The sequence below is a fragment of the Mastacembelus armatus genome, chromosome 1 (genome assembly GCF_900324485.2).
Source record: "Mastacembelus armatus chromosome 1, fMasArm1.2, whole genome shotgun sequence".
NCBI lineage: Eukaryota > Metazoa > Chordata > Actinopteri > Synbranchiformes > Mastacembelidae > Mastacembelus > Mastacembelus armatus.
Window position 1 is genome coordinate 18,266,855 of NC_046633.1, and position 19,937 is coordinate 18,286,791.

At 39.5% G+C, this 19,937-nt stretch overlaps 2 protein-coding genes across 3 annotated transcripts; one reads left to right on the forward strand and one right to left on the reverse strand.

The window, feature by feature from the left end:
* The first annotated feature begins 352 nt into the window (after positions 1 to 352).
* On the forward strand, positions 353 to 10,386 carry tmc5 (transmembrane channel like 5). Of its 2 annotated transcripts, XM_026304211.1 has the most exons (21): positions 353 to 503; positions 1,024 to 1,218; positions 1,719 to 1,948; positions 2,163 to 2,234; positions 3,341 to 3,457; positions 3,603 to 3,705; positions 3,879 to 3,960; positions 4,045 to 4,305; positions 4,537 to 4,679; positions 4,802 to 4,946; positions 5,317 to 5,469; positions 5,976 to 6,142; positions 6,865 to 6,940; positions 7,025 to 7,122; positions 7,203 to 7,298; positions 7,435 to 7,510; positions 8,035 to 8,168; positions 8,373 to 8,546; positions 9,332 to 9,410; positions 9,543 to 9,635; positions 9,721 to 10,386. In XM_026304211.1, the coding sequence occupies exons 2-21, from the start codon at positions 1,145 to 1,147 to the stop codon at positions 10,255 to 10,257; spliced, it is 2,910 nt and encodes a 969-aa protein (XP_026159996.1). In that variant the 5' UTR covers positions 353 to 503; positions 1,024 to 1,144; the 3' UTR covers positions 10,258 to 10,386. The 2 variants fall into 2 exon arrangements, with proteins under 2 accessions (XP_026159996.1, XP_026159995.1); XM_026304210.1 differs by having other exon boundaries at positions 3,879 to 4,305.
* A 2,788-nt stretch (positions 10,387 to 13,174) lies between these two features.
* Positions 13,175 to 18,320, reverse strand: LOC113128706 (germ cell-specific gene 1-like protein). The gene is made up of 5 exons (XM_026304213.1): positions 17,887 to 18,320; positions 16,173 to 16,220; positions 14,906 to 15,058; positions 14,135 to 14,246; positions 13,175 to 13,507 (listed from the first exon to the last, which is right to left on the reverse strand). Exons 1-5 carry the CDS (start codon positions 18,173 to 18,175, stop codon positions 13,213 to 13,215), a joined length of 897 nt encoding a protein of 298 aa, XP_026159998.1. The 5' UTR covers positions 18,176 to 18,320; the 3' UTR covers positions 13,175 to 13,212.
* Positions 18,321 to 19,937: the final 1,617 nt, after the last annotated feature.

The window sequence follows — 19,937 nt, forward strand, 5'->3', positions numbered from 1 at the left end:
AAAATATTGAAAGAGATTATCTATTTTTGCCACCATGTGGTCAATTATGGAGCCATTTATGTTTTGATTAACAGTGAACCATGAAGTGCAGAAGACAATATGTATATTTATTTGAATGAGCACAAAGAGGCCATGCCTACTGGAGTTATGAACATTTCTTGCTGTTTTTTTAATGAAACACAGCTTTTTATTAATGTTTTACATATTTCATCCAATCTTCAACAACATTAGTACATACTTGCTTACATATAAAATTCTGCCATACAAATCAATCTATATACTTTTGTCACAGTAAAGTAGTGGTACAAAGAGCACTACTATAATGCCCACATAGGATTTGCCCAGCCTATTCAGAGGCAGTGTACTTTTACCTTTATGGGTTTACCACACACTTCCTGGTAGCTAGACCGTCCTTTGTTTTATCTGAGGCTGAGTACAGGCTGATTCTCTGGTTACTCCTCAGTTATTGTTTTGCAACTCTTCAAAATAAATTCAGGACCTAGGTTTGTATATTTTCTCTCCATTACAACACAATTACCAGGTAAGCAGAGTTTGATAAGAAAGCAGAGTGCTAAAATGTGTCAGGATTTTCAATCTGCGATCTTTCATACACTACTTGTGGTCCTGCTTTATGATTTGTTTATTCATTGTTGATTTGCCAGACTGTAGTTATCTAAATGTTTTTATCCAGAATTTCCTATCCTTCTATTGTGTATTGACTCTGTGTGTCAACCAGAGAGCTGTGTCACGGAATATGGGAGAAACCAAACCTACTGTATGAATTAATCATGAACAGATAAGGCTGGAACAAAGAGATTCAATTACACAAGCTTTCCTGACAATTTAGCTGTCACTCTGAGTACAGCCACTCAATATACAGCGCTACTTGTCTAAGTTACATCAAAGTTGATGCAGTTGACAACTGAAGCCTATATACAATATGTAATGAAGGCAAATATTCTCGACTTTCTGATTATATCTTAAGACAAACTCTTATAGTCATATATGTTTTTGTTTATTCAGTGGAGCAAGTTTGTTGCTTGAGGTGGAAATTACAGACATCAGCATTTTGAAGAGTGACTGAAGCAGTGGGAACTGAAGGAATCTCCTGGTCTCTGAAGAAAGAATCAGTGTCAAAGAGCTCATGACAAGTTACAGCAGTGGTGGATATTTTAACCCTGCCTACCATGACAGCGAGACTCTGGAAATTGATAGAAGGTTTGTGGCAATTTAATAACAAAAAATCTGCTGTGTGTGGTTGTGCTTGTAATCACACTGCATATATTGTACTGAACTGTGAAGGAATGAACAGGATGTTCTCAAGGAACTTGCAACTGCGTGGCTGTGGTATTTATCCTGACTTTTCTCAGGCTGCATAACACTTCAATTAAATTTTCTTCTTCTGGGTAAGACGTTTAGGATCTAAAGACTCTCAAAGTTTCTAGAAATATAACACTAAACTTCAGAGACAGATGCTTGAGTTCATTAGTTTCAGAAGAGTGCTCACAAATTTAACCCTGCGTTTTCTTGTAGGTTGATATAATATCCACAGGAGAAAAACATTACATTCATAACCATGACCACATTGTAATTATGACTAGAAATTTAAATTTCTTTCTTGAACGTCAGTGCTCTTAGATATCATAAACACAAAACTGCATGACTTCAACTGTGAGAACTGTATTGCTCACTTTAAACATGTTCTTTGTGGCATTTAGGACTTCCAGCAAAACCCACCACACTAATCCCTATGCTGGGGAATACCCAGCCTGGTGGGGTAACAGAGCAGACACAGATCACTCATCTGTGGGTCAGAACAGCACTGATGATGCTGCAGGGAGAGTACCCTTGGGGGGCTGGCACGGGGACAGCTGGACAGGGACAGAAAGTATCCCCATGGTCCTCACCTCAACACACCCTGGGAGCCCTTCATGGCAGCATGACCTGAGTGAGTGGAAGATCTACAGTGTGTGTGTGACATTAGGTCTGTGTATACAAGTCTTTATTGCATTAAATCAAATGAAAAATGGAAACTCAATAGTATCTGGTGGTGACTATTTGTTAGACCATATCAGGTGACCCCTGCAGTCTTGTATATATCTCTTTAAGTTGCTAGGTGATCCTTCTGTTTATACATCTACTATATTTCCTCCTCACTTTAGATCACAGCACCTTCCAAGTCGACCCTGATTATGATCGATCACCTTCTATTCGACTTCCTTCTTCAGTGTCAGGTAATACTTAAAGATAAAAGTCAGTCTTTACAAAGTTACTGCAAGCTCTCATACTGCATTACATGACAATAATTTAAAACAAATGTGGCATTCATGTGGGTTGACTTTGATTATGAATCAACTGAGCAAAACTGAACAACCAATTGGGTAATTATTAATATGGGCTGCACAACAATAAATGGCAAGGAAATAAAGGAGGCTGGCAATGAAAATAGACAATTTGCTGTTTTCAGTTAAATGGCCTATTGACATTTTGATGGGTTGTTATTAGTTTCTGATATTCCTGTATTTGCTGATGAACTGTGAAAACGTGGGTAACACCATCATTTTCTATCTAGTGCCATCATCAGATCAACATTCGAACTTGTCAGTAAGGACACTCCCATCAGCTTCAGTTTTGTGACTATTAATAATTAGCAAACAGTCAGATGCTGATGTAAACTCAGGTGGTGAACATTGTATTTTTCCTGCTAAATGTGAGCGTGGCATGTGTTGCTTTTCCTAAATACAGCCTGACAGTGTCACTGGGTCTATTCTAATATTAATGACAGTAGTGAACTAAGAGTTTAATGTATAATATTTAGAGCGATGTACAGTATTAGTAGAAATTAAATATAGTATTCATATATATGCTGTCACTACTGTATAATGACCACAAAATAATGTTGCATTTTCTTAATAATTAGAATGAGCCCTCAAAATCTAAATAGGGAGCAGGTCTCCTTTCATGGTGGCAGCCATGTTTCTACAGAAGCTCAGAAAGGACAAACCAACCACTGGCTTTAGACAGGGAATCGTGTTTTGTCTTAAATGGTATAAATGGTGCGTGGGGTGTTATGGGTGTTCAGATGGTTGCACTCTTCAATCTCACCACTAGATGCAGCTAAGTCTTTTGCATTTTTACATTGTATTTTTATGTGACTATAGCACCTGTAGTAGCTCAAACTGTATATTGCACTAACATAACCATTTCAAAGGTGTGTGCAGGTGATCAAAAACCTTGTACCTGTACTTCTTATCTGCTACATGTAAATATTAAGCTCACAGTAAAATCTGTAATAATCATGCAGCAAAAGACATTTGCCTCTTTCTGTGTACTCATCCAGGTAACATAACTGTACGATGGAGAGGCATGACGATGGGCAGGACGTGCATGCTTCCTAACGCTGACTACAACCATCTAACATTGGCAGAGGAAGCCATCAGGAACGAAATGGAGAATGGTAAGAGCCTATGGTCTGTCTCAGATTATTCCTCTGGATATGGGATATAAAAAGTGTGACACCTGATCAACATTCTTGATGGTGTTTGTAACATGTAAAGATACTGTAACAGGGAGGGCATGTTGTGTTGTCTTGTGTACGACAGAAGAACAAAACCTGGTCAAGGAACTTGTTGGTCTGTCAACGCGAGACCGAATCCGGGCCATCCGGGGACTTTCAATGAGCTTTAAAGAGAAGAAACACATCAGGTTGGTTTTGAGTCACTAGCAGTTAAAGATGAAGACTTCATTCAAAGTACTGAGTTAATCATTACGCCATACTTAAGCTCATAAAGTACATTATAAAAGGAAATAATCTGGAAAGTGTGAAATTTAAATGTCATAATAATTATATGAATTTTTGTTCTGAATTTCCTTCACAGGAGCCAAGTACTTGTATTCAAGTCATCAAAGCAATCTCACGCATTCAGATGTTTTGCTGATTGCTCTGAGAATGTGTCACTGGTGAGTGTTTCATTAATCATAAAACAGTATAACACTAATAATCAAGTTTTGATTCAGTGGTCATGTTTCAAGCTGTTCTCTCAGTCTTTCCGCAGGTGCGGTTACAGCATAAAGTCAGCCAGGCAGACCCTGAAACTGTGGCAAAGCATTATGAAAGAGATTGGCGGCAGGTTTGGCACCAGTGTCCTCTCCTATTTTGTGTTCCTCAAGTGGTTGCTAATGTTTAACATCTTCTCCTTCCTGGTTAACTTTGGATTTATCACCATCCCGCTGCTTGTTTATGACCCTTCACCCAACATACCACCAAATGTGAGCTTCACAGGACTGGAAATGCTGACTGGAGCTGTGAGTGGAGGCGCCCATCAGACAACACATCTTTACTTTTCATGTTTACAACCATCTCATCAATTCATTTAGCACTATACTGAACCCAGTCAGTTAATGCACTGTATTTTTAATTAAGATATAGATGCTCTGTAAAGAGTTCGGTTACATTATTCACTCTTCACAGAGTAAATTATGGCAGCAGGACTAAATCTTTTCCACTACATAAAAGATATGTTTTGGTTTCTCCAGGGTTACTTCACCTACACTATCATGTACTATGGTGGGTACAGCAATGAAACTCTTGTTGGCCTGGTGAAGTACGACATGAAGCTGGCCTATTTCTTTACCATTGCAGTCTACATGGTGCTTTGTGGAATTGCACTTATTTTCAGGTCAGTCAGGTGCTCTTATAACTATTGATTGAATACATTACACATTTTTTGGTCGGGTTTTAGTAGTATGAATTTAAATGTTGCCTGTCCTGTTTTCCCTGTCTGTGTCTATCCCTGTACAGCATGGCAAGCTCATTCAAGAAAAACTATGTACTAGCAGACCCAACTTCTAACAGTGCATGGCAGCTTCTAAGCAGCTGGGACTTCAGTATAACCAATGAGAGGGCAGTGAGACAGCGCAAGAACAACCTCCGTGTCCAAATACAGGTGACTGTTATTGTGTTTCAGCACTATTGTTGTCGAGTAAAACAGCAAGTCAAGAAAGCTATAGTCGATTTTTATGAAAAGATATTTGGCACACATCATGGAATATATACTGAAGACATGTGGATATTGGAAGAAGATCCCTGTGGCCCTAAATAGGAATAAGCAGGTATAGAGAAGAATGGATGGATGGATGGATGGATGGATGGATGGATGGATGGATGGATATTGGAAATCAGCTCTAACTAATCTATACAATAAGCTTTAGAGAAAATTCAGACAAAACATCTTTAGAGATAACTTCCTTTTTAGAGACACATCACACATCTCATTCTTTTTTATCACCATGTTTGTCCTCTTGCCATTTCTCTAGGAGTCTTTATCAGATAAAGCACAGAGGCAGCTACTAACCCTCTCTGAAAAACTGAAGCACCTGGGGGTTTATCTGGGTTTCTGGCTGCTCTCCACTAGCTTGGTTGTTGGCTGTGGAGTAAGCATCTATTATCTCTGCCAATATGAACAACCGGTATGTCAAGAATGAATAATTAGGCTTATTGTTGAACTGGGATAATTGTTTTTGTTGAATCTAGACTAAAAATAATAGAAAAAAAATGTTTATTCTCTGCCTGGAAAATATAATTCCTAGCCCCTTTGCCACACCATTTCCTTTTTTTTTTATTTTACTTTATTTTCATTACCTCTTCTGTCTCTAGGGTTTATTTATTTCTACAAGTCAGAGTAAACAAACATTTTCCATTATATTTTCCTAATAAGTTTCCCTCTGACTTGTACTAGTAGTTTTGCCATTAATGTTGAAGTTCCCTTTATGTGTATGTGTAAAGACAATGAATATGATAATATTTTATAGCGTGCTCATACGCAGCATATCATCAGTATGCATCATAAACTTACAACTGACTAACATTAATGTGTCAAGTAATTTACCAGCAGCGCAGGGTTTGATTCATTTTATTGCACAGCGTTCGTCTCCAACCACTATCTGGATCTGACCTCGATTTGTTATCTTTATAGCGAGAGGCAGATGCTGCCAACTGGTCTCTGCTTCAAGAGGCAGAGACACTCCTGGTTCCCTTTGTCGTGTCTCTGATGAACCTGGTTGTGCCACTCCTCTATTCCCTCTTCAACAAGTTTGAGCACTACTCCAGCCATCGGAGACAGATATATGCTCTGGTAGTCAGGTCAGATAGCAGATAGCACACACTACATGAATTGAAGAACATAGGATTATGAGGATATGTAATGCGATGTGAAGCAATAGACATTTAGGGTAATACATTTATCGCTTCACATCTGTCTGTTCAATCTAAAGCTGGACCCAACAGCTGATTAGTTTATCTTCGTATGGCACAAAGACAGGAGATGAAGAGAAGCATCTATCCTGCCTCTGTCTGGAGATAACAAAAAGGCCTTGAAGCATTAAAATGACATGCTGTAGTGTTACAGATGGTTAAGTAGTTAAGTAGTTAATGGACTACTTCTTGCATTATTCCCTTATAAAGCCACCAACAGAAGAGAGGGGGAGTATGACATTCAACAAGGTTCCCACAGCTAAGGGCCAAATCATGATCCTGTGGTTATGGCAGTTATGGCAGACGGTTATTAATCATTAGGTTGCTGGGTACAATGGTTTTGCACTTTGACTTTTTAATATTCTTATTCATACAGATTACACAAGATAGATTTAATTGTTCAATTACTGAGATTAGAAGGTGATAGTATGTGGAAGTTGCTACCTTCAGAAAGAGCCATGCTTGTTGTTTGCCCTTCAGCCTTTATACTACCTACAGCAAACTCAAGCTGCTGGCTGAAGCTTTACATTTAGTTTATATTCAAACTAGAAAATTAAAACGTATTTCATTCAAACTCTCCAATAATGCTTGAAATGTTTTCCCACATGCAGAAATATCTTACTCAAGATGTCCATTCTGGCTGTTTTGTGTTATTACTGGATGAACGTGGTGGCTAAGAAGTTTTCGGTATGTCTGACATTGAATAACGCCATATCAATATGAGTTTCACCATATAAACCTTCACTCACCCGTCTGATGTGTTTGCCACAGTGCTGGGAGTCTGTGGTAGGACAGGCTTTGTACCGTCTGGTCATTGTTGACTTCCTTTTCCTGATGCTGGGATCCTTCTTTGGAGAATTTCTCAGCAAGTAAGATGTAGTTAATCTTTTACAATATAAACAAGGAAAGTTATTCTAAGCTGTAAATGATAATCTTTTCTCTACTACAGTGTGATTGGGACCAGGTTAATACCACGTCTCGGGGTTCCAGAGTTTGATGTAGCCAGAAATGTCCTTGAGCTCATTTATGCACAATCTCTTGCCTGGTAAAAAATAATACATTTAATACTTATTAAAACAAATTGACACATTGTCTAGTAAAACAAGATTTACATTTTCTCCCCAGGTCAAAGTGTCCATTTTGTATTAAAGCTGGTTGTACTCTCTATTTTCTCTTCATAGGATTGGAATCTACTTCTCTCCTCTGCTGCCTGCCATTCAGATTCTCAAACTTTTTATCTTGTTTTACCTGAAGAAGGTAAATGCAGGTTTACAAGGTTAGGCAGCTTTGTAAAAGGAACTGCCATGAGGACACGCTGCAATCAACAGAAACAATGCCATCACTGCCTGAGCCGCTCTATATGCTCTTATATGGCTCATGTTACTCAAATTGTGTCTCTGAGCCAGTAATTAATTTAAACCCTTTCATTACACTGACTGCATGCTTTATTTTGTACTATGGAAAATACTACTTGTACTATGGGCTTTGGATTTTTAAAGTAAATCATTTGAATGCATTGTACTGTACGAGGAAAGGTTAATCAATCCCAGGAAGGTAGATGGCTTAGATGTGATTGGTAATTTTATCTAGTGTTGCTGAATATTTCACAAATATGCTGAATGACCTTTGAGGCAATGCTGTTCAAAAACCTTGAAGAGATCCATGTGTTTTCTTTTATGAGGCTAATCAGAAATTGAATCCTTATTGGAATCGTTATTGCGAAGAAAATGAAGAAAAATGGTTATATGCATGTGTTTGTTCGTGTGTGCCCTCATCCCTAGGTCAGCCTGACCCAGAACTGCCAGCCTCCACGGCGAACAGCCAGGGCGGCTCAAATGCAAACCATCTTCATTGCTCTGCTCTTCTTCCCTTTCTTTGTGGGATCTCTGTCCATAGTTGCATACACTGCCTGGAGGTACGAGGATATGACCTGTTTTTAAAACATTTTATGCAACATTAACAGATGGGAAACTTATGGATCAATTTCTGCACAAAACCCCCAACAATCCCATTTCTAGAGTTTAAATATTTCTCCCACCAAAACAAACACTTTCTGTGATTTTTATAGTTGTTGTCAAATCAAAGTTCAATCTAGTGTTCGCCCTGCCTTGCTCTGTAGACTGACTCCCTCAGAACAGTGTGGTCCTTTTCGGGGACTCAACAGTACCTTCAGTGTGGTTGGAGTCTGGATGGATGATCTGCATGAGATCCCTGGTTCTCAGTGGGTCATCTGGATCTACGAAAACATCATCAAGAGTGAAATCTTTTACTTTCTTATGACACTTATCATCATGTAAGTTCAAATGCAGGGCTTCTGCATGTACTGCATATTAAAGTGTTAGTCCAATTGGAAGTTGGACATGTTCAACATGTTCGATTAGTCTGGGTCTGCAGATCAAACATAACATCACATGATTTTTATGACCAGATGTAAGGCAGTTCATAAAATCATACCAACATTGCCATCACTAAAAATATGACAGAGTTGAAGGACAGTAATTGGAAGGAAAAATGATGTACAGCATCACATATTTAGTTTCTCAAATATATGCATAGGCAGAGATACATACATAGCAATAGAAAACAAGCCATTTATGAATTGTGGGTAATAATTCTAGTAATAATAATTTTAGTAAAGCAATTGTACTAAGAAACTATTTAAAAGGCAATCAAATGAACAAAATGGAGAACGAAATGTAAGTGTGATAACATGTCATGTCCAAAGCAGTAGCTTTACAGATCATTGCTCAGATCATTGATTTTCAAGGCAGTCTTGTTACATTATACAGTGAGTCTGTCACTCAGGCTAATCATGTTACATAGAGCAGCAACATAAAAACTGCACCATACCGAGCTGTCACAATAGTTTAGTGTCTTTACTAACATTTATGTAAGTGTAAAGAAGACACCAATAGAAACTGGAACACTGTGTTCATACAGTCTGTTTATCAATGTTCAATTTTATATTATTTATATATTTTATTCAATCTGTATTGGGGGTCTGCAATAATAAAATTACATTTCTTTCTTTTTTTTTTTTTTTTTTTTTTTTTACCCGGTCATGTGTTTCCTGCTTAGGGCCATCATATACATCTTCTGGCAAGTTACTCAGGGCCGCAAGGAGCTCATTGGTCTACTGAGGCAACAGATTGTTAATGTAAGTGTTTTATATATGTGCCTTTGAGAATACCTAGATGATGCTTGTTTAACTTAAGTGCAATAGAAATTCATTTTTGCCATGATTTTTTATTTTATCTCTGTTTTTTTTTTTTTTTTTTTACCTCAACAGGAGGGGAAAGACAAGTCTTTCTTAATAGACAAGCTGCAGAATCTCCAGAAATCTCAGCCAAATAAAAATCACAAACAGAAGAATCAAAAAAAGGTTTGTTGTCAAAATCGTTCTGTACTATTGAAACTAACTGATTTGTTAAAATCCACTTCACTGACTATTTTTTTCTGTCCCTCAGCACAGACAGCGATCAGATGGCCAGTCCTCAGGCAGCCAGTCCAACTCAAACGCCATGGTTCAGGCTTTACTCAATCGACAGCGGCTCGAAGAAGAAGAAAGACACGGAGCCAGTGGAGTTCTCATTCCCTCTGACATCTCCACCTCCAGCGCTCTGCTGCAAGCCATGTTGGCCCGTCAAAGAGCTGAAGACCAGGGTGAAGGTTCTTACTCGATGCCTGATAATTACCCGTCATCCTTCAGCACCTTCTCACAGGACATGCAAGCCAGACAAAGGGCCATGGGTCAAGAGAGGGAGGAAGACTACAATACAGCATTTTCAACAAACCAAGCAGAGGAGGACACAACGGAAATTGCAGATGACTTGCAATCTTCTGTGTCAGGGGTTAGGATGCAAGTCATGCAAGCAGAGGAGGAAGACAGGTTTCAGTGGTATCCTGCTTCCCCACAAGACCCAGCTCCTTCAGGCTCCAGCGCTCTCATTCAGGCCATGTTGGCCCGGCAGCAGGCCCAGAATGAATATGATGATGGTTACTGAACAAAAGGCTCAGACTTGATCTTTCCACATGGCATGAAACAGTACTGAAAATAACAACAGAATGGATTCTTTAAATGATGTAAATCCGTCTTATGTTATGGTTTTGCATCAATAAATTCAATCTTGCTGTACATGCGAAAGAATAAAGGTCACTGCTGTAGCAGGGCTATAAGAAAGTGCAGGCCCACCTCTTACGTTTATTACAAATATATATTTACTACTATGTTTCTATTACAGTGTAAATTCTTTGTATGATAAATACAGAAAGTATGTATAATTATATTATAAACAAAATAATATGTATACCATATGTACACCATTAATGAATATATATATATATATATATATATATATATATTAGTACATTACTACCAAAGTTTGGACAGTTTCCTATTCACAGTTTTCAAACTTTTGACAGGTAGTGTGGATAAATTCAAGATATAAATAAAAGAAAGGTAAAAATAAAAGATGTTCCGTGTATATTACATTGCTAGGAATTGCATTGAAAATATTCATGCCAAAATGAGCCAGTGGCAAGAAGCAAAATTACTGTCACGACGATCTTTTGAATAAAATATAATTTGGAGACCAGTCTGTCAAGGCAACAGTGCCCTCTGCAGGCTTTATGCACACCAGGCACAGAATTTTAGGCTTATCATAAATTGAAAGTCTTCTCAAACTTTCTGACTGGAGGTTCTTTAGTTATTTCTACGACTCCCATATTTTAAGACACATAAAACACTGCTTTGAATAATCATTGGTCAAATGGTACCTACTTTTCACCAGATGAAAAATCCAGAATAAAACAATACACAAATGTGTGTGTGTGTTTTAAAGTTTAAATTTATCAGACAAAAGACGTCTCCTCCATTCTCAGTGTATAAGTATCAGAGGCTTAGTTTCTGACTTTTGCGTGTGTAGGCTGACCACTGAATGATGGCTGACTTTCAGACTAATTGTGGTCTTATGAAAGCACCTTGTACAATACTGTATTTTTTAAACTTAGATTTAAGGTAAACACAGAGAAACTTTATCCAAGGAGGACATGAGGATAGTTGGTGTGGGTGAGGAGGATACAGAGGATAGGGTTAAATGGAGGCAGATGATTCGCTGTGGCGACCCCTGAAGGGAGCAGCCGAAAGGAAAAGAAGACAGAGAAACTTTATCCCATCAGCAGACAATAATGCCTTCTAGTGTCCAGCTACAGTAACAATTTCTTAACCTGCGTATTTGTCTGAAACATAAACATCTGTATGAAACAGGCTACCAGGCTTCACATATAAATGTAGTCTAATATTTTTTTTAAAATTGAAATGATATGTTCAGCACTGGTACTTTCAATATTTTAATATCAATTGAAATCCCATTTGGTTTCTGTTGATGGAGACATTAATGGTACTTAATGGTAAGCATATGTACCTTTACAACTCAGTACTATCCTTCATTGACTTATCTTTAAATCATGATCACTTCTGACATGTATGTAAAAGTGTAGGAGTTTATTCATTATAAACCAACATTTACATTTTTCGTAAGGTTTTTTTTTTTTTTTTTTTTACAGCCTTAAGTCTTTCCTGCAGGTTTGAGCATCCACCAACCAGAGGTTAGGACGATTGTCTTTTTGAAGCTTAAGAAGCAAAACACAGGGCAAACAAAATCAGAAATCCGTTGCCAAGCCAACCATCCATCATCTATACCTACTAATTTCTATTTATGGTCCCAGGGATCAGCTGGAGCCTATCCCAGCTCTCTGTGGGTGAAAGGCAGGGGTCCACCCTGGACAGGTCACCAGTCCATCACAGGGCCACATAGAGACAAACAACCTCACACACTCACACTCACTCCTATGGGCAATTTAGAGTCACCAATCAACCTGACATACATGTTTTTGGACTGTGGGAGGAAACCAGAGTACCTGGAGAAAACCCACACAAGCACAGGGAGAACATGCAACCATGCAACATGGAACCTTCTTGCTGGGAGGCAACAGTGCTAACCACCAATCCACCGTGCCACCTCCACTGTCAATCATACAGGTTAATTATTGACTGTTGTGAATAACTGAAATCCTAGTAACAGCATTTTTATTACTTCTGTTATCTGAATTATGGCAGCAGGACTGGAGAACAGCACACTACATAATCAAACAAAAACCCATTTCAGTCATGCCCCCCACACACTTCACAATTATGCCAGTAATAACAATGCATTATGATTCATTTCTGAGTGGATGGGGTGTTTAATATCCAGCATAATTATATGAAACATTAAGTATTGTCCTCCAATCAAAGCAGAAACATCAAAAGAAAATTACACACTCAATGGTCTATCGACGTCACTTTAAGTGTTCACCTGAAGCATCATGCAATATGTGGTTCACATTGTTATGTTGGAAATGCTTGTCTGGCCTTTGTGAGGCAAGAAACTTAACTGATTATGATCACCCACAACAAAAATTAGACAATTTTTCCACAACCATTCTATGTTCAAATGTACTGCACACTCACACTCAACAACATATTTACAATTTCTAATTGTAGGCACATCATTTGCAGCAAGTATTTGTGTCTTTATTTCAGTTTATAAAGACCAGTTAAACTATCATCCTGTCTTTGCATTGATATAGTGATTGATGAAAACTTATCTCTTAAGGCTGTTAGCATCTGAGAGCTCCTGTCCATCTTTAGGGGCACACATTTACTCTTAAATCTATGCTATGATAGGTTACACAAACAAAATAATAGTTTGTGATTAGTTTACGTCCATTTTTTTCCACTTCACTTTAACCCTGTATGCACAGGAATTGAATGTCCAGGACCTGTCTTAACTAAGGCAGTGATAAAATGTACAAATTGCTAATGAACTCCTGTCAGATGTTCAACCAGTGTGCTCATCCCAGAGAGGGACAACAGCACTTCCACTGATCAACACCACCACCTACTGTCCCATCACAATTCAGCACTGCTCTTCCCCTAAAGATGGTGTAATGTCACTCAAATCCAGAGAGTCTGCAGGTATGGGGGTTTTCCTGCCACTCTGCAGGGTCTGGCTGGAATAAAACTCCACGGACTTGGAGAGGGAGTGCACTGAGGGCTCCCGGAAATACCCGAAAGCCTCCCTTGCTTGCTCCTCACGAATGCTTTGCTCGAAGGTCTTGCGTTTGTGCCTGAACTCAATGACAGTCTTCGTGTAGGAGTTGAGGGTGGTGACTGATGCGCCCATACAGCAGGTAAAGGACGCCCAGGCCATGCTGAAATAAAGAGCAAAAATTTTATATTCAAATTGAATCCAGCATGTGATGCACTCCGTGCCAGCCTCCGGTGCATAGATGCAATCCATATTGCATTTTGACATTTTTCTCTCAACATTTTGACATTGTGTTTGCAGAGATTAGTGTCAATCACTCTAAGACCCGCCACTCCTCTCAAGCATGCTGGGTCACACGCAAGATCAGACAAACAAATCATCGTCTCATGTACTTTTAAAGCAGGTTGTCACCCACAAAAGGTCGAGAATTGTTTAGTCTTTAAAATGAATTTTCAGCATACTGTGCATATTGTAAAAAAGTGAAATATTATCCCCTTATGCAATTCCAATCACGCCTGTATTGGAGCTTTGGACACCAAAGCCTAATCCTGCCATAACATGAGAGCTTTGGGTTTTTTTCATTAGCGACAGTGATGCTGGGGAGAGGTGAGAGCAAACCTACAACTGACTATTTGGGGTTGCAACATGCAGAATGCAGTTCCTTATTTGGCTTCCTAATGCATGCATTGCCTTAGCTTTATGCATGTAGTGTTTTAAATACGTGAACATATTTTTTAAAGAAGCCCCCAGTCGTTCAGTTCCGCTGTGTGTTTGTGGCTTCATACTGTACCAGAAGGACCAGCCGTAGTCCCAGTTGTAAGGTCTCCAGTCTGGTGGACCGAGGCTGACGGTGACCTGGAAGACCTGTGTGTACATGACATGAGCCACCATGCCAAGAAGACCTGAAACCACAGGTTGGTTAACAGGACAATGACATAAGGCTCAAAACACATGACACAGGTATGGGAATTCTGCAGAAATAGGATGATTTGTTTTCATAAACACACTCACACTTATTTTGCTCTTTTCATGTATAGATAAATATGTATAAACATGCTGAAATAATGGAATCTCAAACTTTATAGCCTTAAAGCCCAATCCTATATTTTATACTTGTTCATTCTGAAATGTTCTGAACATTTTTTGGACAAGAGTCACAAAACAAATATCATCTTTAATTACAAACTCAGTTCTTTCATCTCATCAGCCACTAAAATTTGTTCACCTTTTGACTCGGCACCATGACTGTGTTTTACATTCCTACATCATAGATTTTTAATATATTTTGGATTTATTCCTGTTTTTCACATAAAACTGGCTTATTGGATTGAGACAGAATGCAATTTTCAGCAAGCGCTCACATCTTCCATATAATTTTTGAAGGCAAATGACGCACATTTTTTTATCCCTCCTTTCTTATTATGACATGCAAGGTAATATGTTATTGCCATATTCAAAGAAGCCATTTCTCAAACCTGACATAAAAAAGAACCACAAACATTTGACTACACTACAGGCAATAAAAACATGAAACATTTATTACAAGTCAAATTAAAACTACCTGAGAGCACTGTGAAGACGGCAGCGAAGGCATTGAGTTTGAGACCATCAATGATGTTGCTGGAGTGGACCAGCTCCAAACACATGAGACTGAAGCCCACCACCAACAGAACAATGTACAGCATCTCAGAAACCAGCGACAGCCACAGCATCCCTGAAACACAAGAACATTTGGTTACAGCTATATTAAATAAAGACAGTATTATGGGAAATGTGCCTGATACTGTGATGTAATCTAGTTACAGGAATTCTATTAGTTTAATAACTACATTTACATTGTTTTTATTCTTTGCTTGGATCAGTCTTAGTTGCCATTTGTTGCCATTTTACAACAAGTACTTCACTCCTGCTGTAAGCATTTAGTACAGATGTATATGGTAGATTCTGCTATGAATTAATTTATTATAATTGAAATGAAGTGATCAACACCATCATGCAATTCTTAGACTTAAATATATGCCACATTGACTGGTGGTCTTAAAAGAGAACTGCTGCTGATTTATGGGACATCAACTGAAATGGTCTGTAAACATTTTATGAACCATTGTTAAAACACCTAAACATCTGATTTACAGTAGATTTAATCCAACATCTCAGTGGTTCCTCAGACAGCTGTTCATTTTCAACTGATGTCAGAGCTCTTCAGTCTACACCACACTGTTTTCAGCTTTCCATTTAATCAAGCCAAATGTAATCTGGCTGCATGTAAAGATTAGACACTGCTTCACCTCTGCAGCCTGCCTCTCATGTTTGTTGCTATTCAATCTGTCACCTCACAGGTCATTTCTCAAAGGACAGTGTCGGCACAGCTGACGTCTAAAAGAAAATACTTGCTGGTTTAAGAAGTTGATGGAATTATATGAACAGACCCAAAATCATACTGAGGAAGTGTTTACAGTATGCAATGACCCCACACAGAGCCGGGAATAAACGTGACTTAGTGTTACTTATTATCTTAGTTCACAGTTGATATTAAACTCAAAAGGTGTAATTATTCAAAAAGCGTTCATTGTTGGGCATCAGCTTTAGAGATTCTATTGTCTTTTTACAAATAACACAGTTTACAATAACTGCATCAATTGTTGTGTTTCTTGTAAGGTTCAACAACAGGTTCTTTGATTGTAGGGAGAAATGGAGGGCAGTGTTACTTCTGACCGTCTTTCAGGCAGATGATGGAGCTTGAGCCAGATTATACCGTCCCATGAGTGGGCTTTAAGGAACTTTGTTAGTACGGTTAGAGGTCCTGATGAGGAGCCAGGTTCCCTTACCTTTCTCTGATGCAGGGGCCAAATCAATGAAGCTTCGACACCTCTCACCTAGCAGCACAGCAGAAGGAAAAAAAAAAAAAACGGGTTGCATTAAAATGGTTCAACACATCAGCAGTGGCATCTTTGGCACTATGCAGAAATAAGTGTTAGTTTGTGAAAAAGATCCATGTGGACTTGTGAAAAGTTAAAAAGGTTAAAGGGAACTGGCTTTTAATTAAAAACAATTAAAAAATGATGCTTTTAGTTTTGAACTGGTTCAGGCTTTAGTCCAGGTCCTAGTCTGTGTTTAAATCCTGATTTCTGTTCAGGTATGTTTCACAGAATCAGCTCAGACAGGATGAGAGCTCCTCCACAGCAACACAATGTTCAGAGTTCAAAAGTTCAAAAAACTGAATGAACAGAATGTTAAATAAGAGCCACATGTCAGAAACGCAGCTTTTAGAGCTTCTGATTCGGCGAAACCAGCTGGTGTGTTGGCAAAGCCGTTCAGCATCTGCTTCTTGTCTTACTGAGATTACAGGTACTTTGCACTAATAGAATCAAACAATAAAAATAAACAAGAACGGAATAAAGTTAGTCTTTAAAAATAGCCCTCTAATAACACGTCAGCCTGTCAAACCTTGGTGACGTGATGAGAGTCTGTGACTTTACCAAACAGGACAGAAAAAAATGACAGGCCACATTCCTGCAGCTGCGATGATTTCTCTGTGTCATCTGTTGAGCAGACTGTGTCGCTGGATTTGTTGTAGCTAAGTGGAACACTTTAATCAGGTACAAGGAGGGTGGCAACAGCTGTTTTGAGGAAAAACTCATCAAGGCCCCTGTTACATAATCCTTATTAACTCAAGCTGTCTCAGCCGCCCACCCTCACCCTATAGCCACTTGATGAGATGTGCTACCAATTGAATAATCTCAATGTGGGGTTCATTTCTATTATGTAAATATGTGACATTAGCATAGGCTGATATCAGATGGGTGTTTTAAAGAGTTAGATGCCATTTCAGAGCCAAAGTGAATGAAGAAATATAATGAAACAATCCGTGCCAGCCCCCCAAGACTACACAGACTTCTTGGTCCCAGTACAGTACTGAGTCTGCAGGATGAGCGCCCCCCTTTTTCCTCCTTTTCCCCAAGCTCGGCGCTTCACACCAGATTAAACCACATACATTTTCCAGATCTCTAAATACAGACTGATATAAATGAAGGCAGCTCATCCTGTAGCTATCATGAAATGGAAACGTTCAAACAGATCAACTCAGCTGTGAGTGTTGAGAAATGAGAAGGAAAGGAAGAAAATCACACATTTCCAAAGTGAAAATTTATTTATCTGGGGCTGTGTTTTAAAGTGTGATTGGGGCATCACAGTGAAAGCAGATTTAGACAGTAGCCTTCTGTTTGATTAAACAAAGTGTGATGGTGATAATTATTATCTGTAAGATTCAAACTAACAATAAAAACGAAATGAAAGGAAACATGAGGGGAAACTGCAGCCGTATGTCCGCAAATGCAATTACAGGTCTTTGACAATGGCAACAACAGCCCAGACTGTGTTTACATGTTTTCAAAATGGACTGTCAAATTAATGGCAGTAAACGCCCTCTTCTGCTGGTAATGAAATCATGTAAAACTAGGTATGTAGCCACACACGCACGCACACACACACACACACGCACGCACTCACACACACACACACCCACCCACACACACCTCTTACTTTCGTCGTGGATGTTTTCCTCACATGAGATCCAGATGCCTGTGTGGAACTGTCGGAACAGGAACCGGTCGTCCCCGGTCTCCCAGCTGTACACCACTTTGTTCGGGTCCGTCTCGTTCACTCCGTAGTCTATACACTGGTGTGTCCGCAGCTTGCTGCACTTCGGCTTGGGCACCCTCTGGGTCCCCACGCACCAGTAAGTCGTAATGAACGCAGTTATGGAGAAAAACAGGGCGAAGAAGTTCAAGGTAACCGAGAGAAGGGTCCTGCATCTGCGACTCGTCTTCATTGTCCGTGAGAAGGATGAGGCGACGCGCCCAGGACCGAAAAGTTCATAAGTGCAAAGCAGAACAGGTGCGCGAGGCCCGACTAATTTCCAGGCGCTCTGGGACACGCGAGGGTCCCGTTTGGCACTGCGCCGTTTCCAAACATGTCCACCGATGCGCAGGACACGGTCATCATCCTCACACTGAACTCAACCGTGTGCCAAACTGTTACATTTCCATCGTCTTGAACCTTTTACCTCGGTCACGCGCAGTGCCCCACGGACGTCACGTTGTCACAGGATTTGACGCGCGCTTCCATCAAGTGTGGGATTTTCTTATGATGCCTCCTCCCCTCTCTGTCACGTCCCTGTCTCTTTGTCGTTAGGGTGCGTCTCTCTCTCCATTGCTCACAAACAACTCATCAGCGCAGCATCAACCTGCTAAGACCAAAGTTTGCACTTTGCTGCAGAAATTCGAAGAGATCTTTCATTTGACGCCCCTCAGGGAAATGGTTAATAAAACATAAGAAATGAATAAATAAATAATGAAAACGCATCTCGCTCCTTTTGAGTTGTGATCTTAGAGGAGCTGATCTGTCTTCTCTTTTTTTGAAGGCAGCTCTACCTGCTGAGCTCTGCCCACTGTGCCCAGTAGAGATCACTGCACAACACTGGAACTCTGCAGTGGATGTCTACTAATCTGCCACTGTGCTGCGACACAGAGGCAGAGACAAATAGAGGCATTTCAGGCACATTTCCCCTGAGCCCTGCAATCCTTCATTTGAGAACGAGCTAAAAATACAGATTGTGTGAGCCTCTTCACAAACAACGTTCGTTTGCTCAGAGCAAATGAGGCCAAATAGGCCTGACATCTCTGTTACCTCATGCCTTCATCTTCCAGCCCTGAAGGCTAAGCTGCACTTCAGCATGACTCTGAAAACTGACAGCTCAGGCTGAGGCTTTCCATCAAACCTTCTGACTATACTGCAGATAATTACCACCATGATTCCACAGATAGAGGGAAATCAAGAGGTGAGAGGTACATTTCATGTTGCAGTTACACAGAATTAAATCTCCCACATCAGGTCCCTCTTGCTCTATAGAACACCGTTTTATAGGTGCAAAAATGACGAGGAATTTGATGATGGTTGAAAATATTTCATGAGATGACCCCCTGAAGGCCATAGGTCATCAGTGCCCACTTCTCAAAGCTTCAAAAAAAGCACTTTGTCCTTGAATCACCCAGCATTTCTTGCCAACAGCTGACAAGAGTCTTATTGAATATCAGCATCGTGTTGGAAGTCAGAGTACTTGGCTACAGTCTGGTAAACACTGCTTATGACGTCCATGCAGATGGTGATAGGCTGTCTCCTGTTTGTGGCAAAAACAAGAAGTTAATCCACACTCTCAAGTTAACACATTTTAGGGCTTTGGCTGCAGTGTGAGGGAATAAATGATCACACATGAACCTAAGGTCTGTAGTAGGGGAATAATTGACTTTGACATGTTTCAAAAGAGTTAGTATAATCTTCTGTGTTATGTACATAGGTTCCATTAACACAGTGGCGGAAAGTAACTAGGTACATTTACTTGAGTACTGTACTTAAGTACAACTTTGAGGTATCTGTGTTTTGAGTATTTCCATTTTCTGCTACTTTGTACTACATTTCAAAAAGGAAAATGTTATACTTTTACTCCCACTGCATTTATTATTTCACTTTAGTCACTAGTAACGTTTTGAAATCAGATGAATAAAACAAAATACATAATAGTACATAAAACTTCA